The 10,597-nt window shown below is 38.1% G+C and overlaps 1 protein-coding gene across 1 annotated transcript; it reads right to left on the bottom strand.

Moving 5' to 3' along the window:
• Window positions 1–2,297: 2,297 nt before the first annotated feature.
• On the bottom strand, window positions 2,298–3,182 carry LOC308273605 (vomeronasal type-1 receptor 4-like; the record flags this gene model as incomplete). Its single annotated transcript, XM_080710813.1, has 1 exon — window positions 2,298–3,182. One exon carries the CDS (start codon window positions 3,180–3,182, stop codon window positions 2,298–2,300), a length of 885 nt encoding a protein of 294 aa, XP_080566939.1.
• Between the last annotated feature and the right edge of the window lie 7,415 nt (window positions 3,183–10,597).

Raw genomic sequence — 10,597 nt, forward strand, 5'->3', positions numbered from 1 at the left:
TTCTTAATGCTTACTCATCTCTTCTTCACAATTCAACTTTTAACTGCAATTCTTTGACAATATTTAACAAAATAAACAATAATAAGTGCTGGTGAGGATGTGGGGAAATAGGAACTCTTACACACTGTGAAGGGATTGTAAGTTAGTATAAGCACTATAAAGATATAGAGGTCCCTTAAAAGAGTAGGGCTGGAACCACCATATGACCCAGCCATACTGCTCCTCAGTATCTTTCCCAAATAATTAAAGTTATAATACTATAGAATACAAACATGCATACCCATGTTTGTAGTAACACAATTCAGAATAGTCAAATTATGGAACCGACAACAAAAATGTGGCAGATAAACACAAGTTTTACTCAGCCATAAAAAAGAACAAAATTATGTCCTTTGCAGGAAAGTGTACGGAACTAGGGAATACTATGCTGTGAGATAAACCAGTCTCACAAATAAAGGGTCTTATATTTTCTCTCATATGTGGAAGTTAGAACAAAAATAGGAAACAAAAAGGACTTCAGAAAAGGAGGAGAGAACTCAGTAGTATATTGGAAGGGGATTGGGAAAGGGAAGTGAGGAGGAACAAAATAAGGATCGAGGAAGGGAACAGTTCAAATAAAGTTACACCCATAGAAGGGTTTCACTAGCAGTCTCACTAACCTGTATGTGGAGGGAGAAAAGAGGAATGAGAGGAGAGAGATAACAAGGGAAATTCACCAAGTGATGTATGTTTGTATCACATTGAATCTTACTCAGATGTATAATTACAATGCACCAGTAAGAGTGTAAAAATGTATTTCTATAACATAAAAAATGTCATTTTAAAGTGCATTTCCAGGATTCACATTCTTTCCTTTTGAGTCAGTTGCTGATATGTTCAGGGATTGCTTGCACTGTCTCCTTCTCTATGCTGATATTAGGAAGAGACTGTCATTGGAAAATTGTGGAACCAACACTAATACTATGCTTTTTTATATTAAAGCAATCCTGAGTTTTATGAAGAAGATAAACTGCTGAACATATTATAGCATAACATAATAAAATTAATAAGCTACTTAATATCTATGTGGATATTATATAACCAAGCTCCAAAGACTGGAATCCACCATTACTGGAACAGAAATAAAACACCCAAATACACACAGGGCCATAAGAGAGATATAGAAGAGGCATTCTCTATGGTGGAGTAGAAGTATCTCTACATTGGTTTTAATATTTTGTACTATGAATATTTGAAATAAGCAAAATAGCTTCACACATTTTTCTAAATGGCTAGATCAAATACCTTTTTACCAGACCTATGGATTCTACATAAATATGTGTTTTGGTTCCAGCTCAAGAAAAAGAAAAGGTAAACTCTTCACTCAATTAAGATTGAGATTAAGACTCTAAAAACAAAAAACACAGGTAGCATCAATAGTATAAAGACACTAAGAAATGATGTTTTGAAAGAAGCTACACATTGTGTTCAGCATTAGTTTTTTATTCACTTTTTAAAAATGCCTTCAAATTATTAGCAAATCAGAAAGTAAGAACATACAATAAGAAAAAAATCTTCTTACTCTACCTCCATTTAATCTAGTTTTTCTCAAAAGGGGGAACTATACTTTCAATTTCTTTTGTATTCATGCAGAAAGTCATAATGCAGACCACATCTAATTAAATGTATTCTTACAACCCATTTTACTATACTATTATTGTATGCCACTCTTTAACTAAATTACATATCAACACAGTTTGAACTTCTTTATTCTTTCATGAATTCTATAAAATTACCACAGGTGTATTGATATTTATGAATATCACCAAATAAAAACATGGCTCTTATACAAGATATTTAGGTTTGTTTTAAAAATTACATCAAAATATATAATGTTTTTCATACTGTATGTCTTGCATGAACATGTATATCTGCAAGATTAGGTCCCAGAAGTGAACTTATCTAGCAAAGGGTGAATACATAAGTAATTTTGGTAGAAAATGCCAAATTGAGTTTTGCATTTTACTACCGTAAGTGTGGTAGTGAAAAAGCCATGCAACGTGCATGAGAACACCAGTCCCTTCCTGAAGGGCGGTGGGATGGGAATGAGGACGTGGCTGGATCCCTCTGGCTTCCTATGAGCTATGTATCAGCTCAGGAGGGTACCCAGCTCTGTGGTCTAAGAGCACATTTCTCCATGTTTCACTACTCTTTGTCGTGTATATGCACAACACAACTAACAGTAATTTCAGACCTACTTACTGAAAGGATTAATGAAATAGATGTTTTCTCAACATCTGTCTCTTTTACTGAGCATGTCAACATGCAGTGAGACGCCCATCTCTGTGAATCAACACAAATGGGCTGACAATGGCGTAACCAATGGTCAGAAACTCTTGAACACTTACTGCTATAGAATCATATTGTAAGGAGAAATTCAAATATAAAGAAAGAGAACAATCTGTCCAATAAAAGAAAAGAAAGCAAATCATCAGAAGGAGAACGCTTTGAGCAGCTTTCATCTCAGGGGGAGTTTTGCATTGGAGACTAGAGTTCTGAAGGTAGAGAACATGCTGGTGGTGCTTGTGGAGTAGAAATATCATGTAGCCACTGGCCCCACCCATGACACCCTGAAACAGGGCATCTCGTAGGACCATGAAAGCAAGAAAAATCCATCTTAATATCCAGCTCTCTGAGAGAAAATAACAGTAATTGTCATTTCCACTAATTAGTGTTGTGTTCATGCTACTGATATTTTTTATGTAAAATGTTAAGTTCATGCTTATCAAAGAATTGATGATCCACAAGAACAAAAACAGAGGAAGGATGTGCCGTGCAGACTTCAGCTTGAGCCTCCTCCACCCAGAGGCTCTGGGACTGATGGTGATGGCCTGGACCACTGTGAGGAGGCAGGTGGTGCAGATTGAAAGGCCCCGTGCCACCCTCTCTAGGTAACCAGCAATCTTACATCCCATATCTTCTAGGAAATTTCTCAAACCAAATGCTGCTACTGTCTTCTGCACTCCTTTAGAAAGAAGCATTATGATATTTGTGAAAACCAAATGGATGAGAATAAGTTGTATAGATGTCTTCTCAGTGCCTCCAAAACTGCAAGTGTAATTCACAAAAACAAAGATATTCCCCACAATGCCAAGTCCTGTTAGAAAGATGAAGATTCCTCCTTTGATAAGGCTCAAAACCATTTCTTACTTCACAGGCAGAAAAACTTGGATCCAGTAAATACCTTTTGGAAAAAAAAACATCAGTAATGATTATAAGTAATTCATCAGTAATGATTATATTAGTAAAATTCTTTCCTACTACAGCAATTTCTGGAATACACGCAAGAGTCATAATACATACAATGGGACAGTTTTTGTCCAAAGAACTTTCTTCTTTTTTGTAGCACTGTTTATGGGTGGTCATTCTATGCAGTCTTAATTGTCATCTTGAGGATTAATTTTCAACCCAGATATTTTCAGAGCAAAATCAATCTACTGTTCAAGTCTTTACATATCCCATCTATGTTCAACCTCAGCAGTGCTGCATTAAACCCACAAATTCCACAACCAGAACTTTCCCCTCTCTGTTTTCTTTTCATTTTATCATGTTTCACCCACCAAATTCTCAAAGGCTTGTGCTCAGGCCTAACTTGTCTGCCTTCCCCACATTCCACATACAGACGTGCACAGAACCTGTTGCTTTAACATCTTAAAAAATTAGCCATGTTTCAATCTCCATAGTGTCTCTTATTTTGTTAAATGTTCCTATGTATCTCTTGATATGGTAAGCATAACAGTTTCCAGGGGTTTTCAGCTTTCAAGCTTTATATCTTTGATGACTATACATGATATTTCTGTAGTTCTAAACCCACAAATGATTTCATGATCACTCTTTACAAATATTTTATTTTCTTCTAGTCCTCAAATCAAGACTCACTGTATAACCTTTCCACAAGGAACCCACAAAGTTAACGCCGAATCATCAAAAGAAAGTCAGGAAGGAGTCTCTTTTCTGAAAAAAAAATTAGATAATTTATGGGGTGCAGCCAGGGTGGGTGCCCTGGAAGAACAATGGAATGTTCCTCTTCCATGTTCTTTAGCAGAGGACTGAGGTCCCAATGAATGATTCCAGAGTCTTTTAAGGGATGCCTGCTTTAGTTCTGGATATGGTGATATTTATCAAAGGGATTAGGGCAGGAGGATTAAGGATGTGTTATGTGCTTTCATGAGATGAGGGCTGTTTATGAATTAGAAATCCCAGTAATAACTTTCTGTAGCAGAATAGGTTGGGGCAGCACTGGTGTGAAAAGAAATCACTGACAGAGGAGGTCATGGTGGTGTTTGACAGCTGTTGCAGAACCTGGGAACAGTGGTCCTTGGTATTGTGTGTGTGTGTGTGTGTGTGTGTGTGTGTGTGTGGTACTGAGGGTGGAACCCAGGGGCTTTGTACCTCCGGGCTATACTCCCAGACCTATTTTATATTTTATTTGGAAACAGGGTATCACTAAGTTGCTGAGAGCCTCACTTAGTAGCTGAGGCTGGCTTTGAACCTGTGTGATCCTCCTGTCTCAGCTTCCCAAGTGCTGGGATTACAAGTGTGCCCAGCTCGGTCCTTGGTAATTTTGTGACCTGCTGTCCTGTGCTGTTTTTCTCATCTTCCTTAGATTTAGGGTCATTTTCATTTGTATCAACCAAGCTGATTGTCATAGGATGTTCCTCTTTTACATCTAATTTCATTTTTCACCTAGTAATTTCTTTCCAATGATAGGCAATTTTTCCAGAATAAAAGAAACATGGATAATTGATCCAATCCATGGGATTTACACAGCTGTGCACACTTGAAATGCCTCTCTGTTAGCCTTTCCCCTCTACTGCCTACACAGTATTAAGGGATTGATGTAGATTTTTCTGTGCTGCAGGTTTCTGGCAACATCAAGTGCATAAACTCAGGCTAGTCCTCAAATCAAGAACTAGCCTAGGTTTGGTAGAAGGAGCCCAATACTCTAGAATATAAGTTACTACCTTTTCACCCTCCCATTGAAAGCAGCACACCATCCTAAGTAGTACACCATCCTAACTCTCTAGCACATCATACACTGACAGTTTTTCTTTCCTTTTTTGTGGTATCAGGGATGGAACCCAGGGATATTCTACCTTCGAGCTACATCCCCAGCCCTATTTTTTATTCTTCATTTTGAAATAGGACTCTTACTAAGTTGCAGAAGGCCTGCCTCCCTAAGTAGCTGAGGCTGGCTGTGAACCTGCAATCCTCCTGTCTCAGCCTCCCAAGTATAGGTATTACATGCATGTGGCACCACACCCAGCTTATACTGACAGCTTTAATGGCAAGTATAGCACCAGTAACAAATAAGTCTGGAATTAAAGATAATTCTTAAGCAGAGATTGAATTTTATTAAAAATGACCGTGCTCAGTACATCTTTATATCTTGGTGGGCTTATGAGACCTTTACTTGTTTATTTTTTATTTTTATAGTCTATTTGTCTAGGTTTTCTCACTTTTTTCAGACTTCTCTTCATTTCCTCAAATGTCAGTGCTTGGAATCATATTTGGGATCAGATTCTGAGCCACATAATAAATGATTCTTCTCTCTCTTTCTCTCCTCTCTCTTCTCTCCTTCTCCTCCTCCTCCTCCTCCTCCTCCTCCTCCTCCTCCTCCTCCTCCTTCTCTTCCTCTTCTTCCTTATTCCATCTTCTTTTTCTTTCTCCTCCTCCCCCTCCCCCCCCTCCTCCTCCTCCTCCTCCTCCTCCTCCTCCTCCTCCTCCTCCTCCTCCTCCTCCTCCTCCTCCTTCTTCTTCTTCTTCTTCTTCTTCTTCTTCTTCTTCTTCTTCTTCTCTCTCCCCCCCCCCCTCTCTCTCTCTCTCTCTCTCTCTCTCCCTCCCTCCCTCCCTCCCTCTCTCTCTCTCTCTCTCCCTCCCTCTCTCCCTCTCCCCCCCCCCCCCTGAAATTGAACCCAGGGCATTAGGCATTCTACTACCGAACTACACTTTGTAGCACCATTATTTATTTATTTATTGTGAAACAGAGTCTCACTAAGTTGTGGTGGATCTCATTAAGTTATTGAGACTGGCTATGAATTTGCAATCCGCCCATCTCAGCCTCCCAAGTACTGGGAATGATTTCTTTTTCTATGTGACTGAAGTGAAGAAAATCAGAGAAGGAGGGAGGGATGACTACTCTTACACATTGTTCAGGGAAATGCTATAGGAAACTACTGTATAAGACAGGCTTTGAATTAGGATAGGTGTACAATGCCCCACTTGGATCTAACATCCACAGCTTAGGCAGATGAGTGTATCCATCAGGCCCCATTTTCTCAACTAGAAAAGTATGTTTATGATAGGGAGAGTTTAATGGCTTATGCAGAAAGAAAGCCTTCAAATTAAATAGAATTGCACTTAGGAATTAGTCACATAATGGACAAGACAAAGGTGGACCATCCTGAAAATACAGAAATTGACCACAAATGAAGTGTGAAACACCTGTAAGAGCTAATGAAGCTAGTAGAGTCAGAATGCAGATGAAATTGGAGGCTGAGGAAACAGATTTTTTCTTGAAACTTGAAAAGCTCTTTTATTTTTGTATTTTTTGGACTTTAAATCTGTTTTATTTCATACTTTTAAACCCAGGTTGCTGAAATTTGAAAGCCATTTCATTGTATTTAACCTCCAAAGCTTTACTTTTTTATCTTTAATTTGTTTTAAAGCCCTGGATCCAAGTCTTGGGAAGCTAAGTCAAAGTCTTTTCCACAAATTGACAACTAGCAAATGGTTAGTTTTAGATATAAACTTTGTTTTGTCTTTGATAAGTGATTTAAATTATTTTGACAAGCTTTTTTTTATCGTTCTGATTCTTCCAGTAAAGCAAGGAGGTAAACTTATGTAAAACCTCACCCCAGAGCCTTTAGCTGGTATCAGATTCTGAGCACAGGGTCAAAGATGGCTAAGAACTTCTGGAGGAACATCTTCTGGAACTGGTCCCTTCATCCTTCTAGCCTCAGGTCCTTGCCTTTTAAAGACCAGAAGAAGTCGTCTCAGGGAGCTTCTCATCAATTTCCTTGTTTGATTAAAGAGGTTAAGATTTGTGTTATTGAAGAAATTTTACAAGATGCAGATAAGAAAATCAGAAAGACAGGTTTACTCACCTGAGTAGCTATGGTGCAGACAGGCTCTGGGTTAGTCTGGGCCAGGTGAAGCTCCCAGGTCATCTTTGCACCTTCTGGTTTTGTAGAGCTCTTGACTACCACCAAGGATTCAGTCTTCACAGTTGATACCCTGACAGAAAGAAGGAAATCCTCTGTAGAATCTGTCCCTGAAGTACTACTTTTCCTGTCCCTCCACAACTACTATGTTTGTTTGGCTCAGAAGTTATTTTTAATTAGGATGTAATTAATTTTAGAGATGGATGTGCAGTGAGAAAGTGAACAAGAGCCAGACATGAGTGAGCATTAAAAATAGACAACATAGCCTTGTGTGTTGGCACACGCTTGTAATCCCAGCATTTGGGAGGCTGAGACAGGAGGGTCGAGGTTCGAGGACAGCCTCAGCTACTTAGTGAGGCCCTTTGCAACTCAGTGAGATCCTGTTTCAAAATAAAGAATAAAAAATAGGGCTGGGGGAATAGCCTGGAGGTAGAATGCCCCTGAGTTCCATTCCCAGTACTGCCACAAAAAAAAAAAAAGAAAGTGAACAAGTAACCAAGTTTCTATACCTAGATTTTCTTAGTTCTCTTTCCCTCTTGTCAATTTCCCAAAGGTCCTAACTATGTACCAGAATAGGGATGGCTTCTGACACACAGGACAAGCCACTTTCTCTCTCTTGAGTCCTTCTTCACATACAGGAATATCATCCCTGATGACCAGCACTGGGGTCTCTGTTTTCTGGCACACCTCAGCTGTGGACTTGATCAGCTAGGAGTCACCTTGCTGCATGTATGCACACTGCAGTTCAAGAGATTGCTAAGAGTGGTTGTTTTATTCCCTATATATTAAATAGCAAATTCATTTTGCAATCTGCATTATCCTCCCTGCACTTTTAGTAATACTAATCCTACAGTATAGAGCTCCAAGAACACTGGCTCAGATTTTCTATACTCAATAATTATACTTCCGCCTATTATTTATTCTACTAACAAAGCATCTTCATAGTTCCTGGTGTAAAGGATTGGGAATAAATGTGGGCACAGGGTGGGATCAGAGGTGAGAATAGAACTGTTTTCCAGAAGCAAGGGGATCCCTGGGCTGGACTTTGTTAAAGGCTCCTGGTCTCTGGTAGTCCTTGTTTCATAATGCCTGTATCCTTATTGCCCACAGGTACCCCTGGCACCCAATAGATGCTAAAATCATGCCACCATAAATGAAAGAGCTATAAATTGAGATAGGTATGATCTCTATTTACTGATTTTTAATAAAGATTTACAGGTATAGATAGGTTGAGTAAGCTGCCCCCAGACTTTGAGCACTGAGGTTGCAACTCCTACAGGAGGCCTGGCTTTGGGAGAGGACCACATGGTCTCATGAGCACTGCTGCCTTATCCCTGATTGCCCTACATAGTGTGAGCTCTCACCAGGACTGTCCCAGGTAGTTACTATAAGGAGAATGCTTGTCTCTTTTTAATTACTTCCTGTTATATTCTAAATATCTTTAAATTATTAAATCAAATTCAAAATTTTGAAGGGAAGCATAACACTCATTTAGGGAAACTAAGTTCTAGGCAAACATTAACTTTTTAAACAGTCAAATAGCATCAGGATCTCTATGCAACCAGATATATTGTCTATTTTTTTTCCAGAACTGGGGATGGAACCCAGGGACATTCTACCTCTGAGATACATCTCCAGCCCTATTTTTTATTCTTCGTTTTGAAACAAGGTCTCACTAAGTTGCAGACGGCCTCACGAGGCTGTCCAAGAACTGTGATCCTTCTGTCTCAGCCTCCCAAGTACTGGGATTACAAGTGTGAGCTACCATACATGGCTATGTTGTCTATTTTTAATGCTCACTCATGTCTTCTTATTTTATACTAAAATGTAGTGTCTAGTTGGTTTTCCATGGTTCACATTACTTCCTTTACAATCCGTTACCAATGACTTATTCAGGAATTGCTTACCTCATTTTGTTCTCTATGCTAGGTATCAGGAAGAGTTTGCCATGGGAAAACTATTAAAACATGAAGAAAAGAAGCTTCTGAACATATTAGAGCCTGATATAATAACATTAAAAGTTACTTAGGCCGGGCGTGGTGGCACATGCTTGTAATCCCCGTGCTTGGGAGGCCGAGACAGGAGGATTGTGCAAGTTCGAAGCCAGCCTTGCTGGCTTAAGAGACCCTGTTTCCAAATAAAAATATAAAATAGGTCTGAGAGTGTAGCCTGGAGGTAGAAGGATTCCATCTCCAGTACCATAAAAAAAGTTACTTAGTACCTGTGGACGTTGTACAACCAAAGTCCAAAGAATTGCAATCATCATTATTAGTACAGAAGTAAAAGACACAAATATGTACAGAAGAAGTATCATTCACAGCGAAGTAAAAGCCTCTCTACATCAATTCTAGTATTTCTTACTATGAATATGTGAAATACGTAAAATAGCACAATGCATTTTTCAAAATGGTTTGATCAAAAATACTTTATTTACAGAAATACACATTTAATAAAAGAGAATATTTACTCATATTTAAGAAAAAGAAAAAGCAACATTTTTATTTAAGAAGTAGAATATTTTATGAGTCTCTAACAACAAAGGCTGACAGCATTGTGTAGGCACTAATAAATGATGTTTTGAAAAAAGCCACAAATTGTATTTAACATTAAATTTTCATGCATTTGTATAACTGACTTAAAATGATTAGAAAATCAGAAATTACAGTAAAAGAAATAAATTCTCTTTGCTACCACTCCATTATTCTACTTTTTCTTATAAGCAGCAAGTACTCTTTGAGTTTCTTTTATATTTTTGAAGAAGTTTATAGTGCATAATCCAATTAAATATATTATTATATTTTATATAAAATAGTATTACTCTGAAACACCTTTTAGATGAACTGTATTCACACTTTAGATATCTTTACATATAAACACAATTTAAAATTGATCATTTTTTCATAAGTCCAATAAAATTCTCTTGGATAGAATGATAATATATGAAAAAATTTATACAGCTAACAAAAGGGCCATTTTATCAGACCTTTAGGTTTGTTTAAATACAACATTAAAATTTAAACTATTGTTTATACTATATGTCTTACATGAGCGAATATATCTGCAAGATTTGGTTCAAGACGTGAACTTCTTACTTCAAGGAGACTCCATAATTAATTTTGAAAGAATTTGCCAAATTGCTTTTCTGCATTTTTCTGCCGGAAGTGGTGGTAGGGGAAGATCCAAGTAACATGCATGAGAATATCAGCCCCTTCCTGAAGGGCAGCAACGAGGAGAATGAGGAGATGGCTGGGTCCCTCTGGATTCCTATGAGCTGTGTGCTGTCTCAGGAGGCCCCCAGTTATGTGACTCTTTCTGGCTTTTGTAGTATACATACTACACAAGAAAGTTACTTCAAACTTAATGAAAGGTTCAATGAAATACATATTTTCTCTCTC

The sequence above is a fragment of the Muscardinus avellanarius genome (genome assembly GCF_963383645.1).
Source record: "Muscardinus avellanarius genome assembly, chromosome: 14".
Classification (NCBI taxonomy): domain Eukaryota; kingdom Metazoa; phylum Chordata; class Mammalia; order Rodentia; family Gliridae; genus Muscardinus; species Muscardinus avellanarius.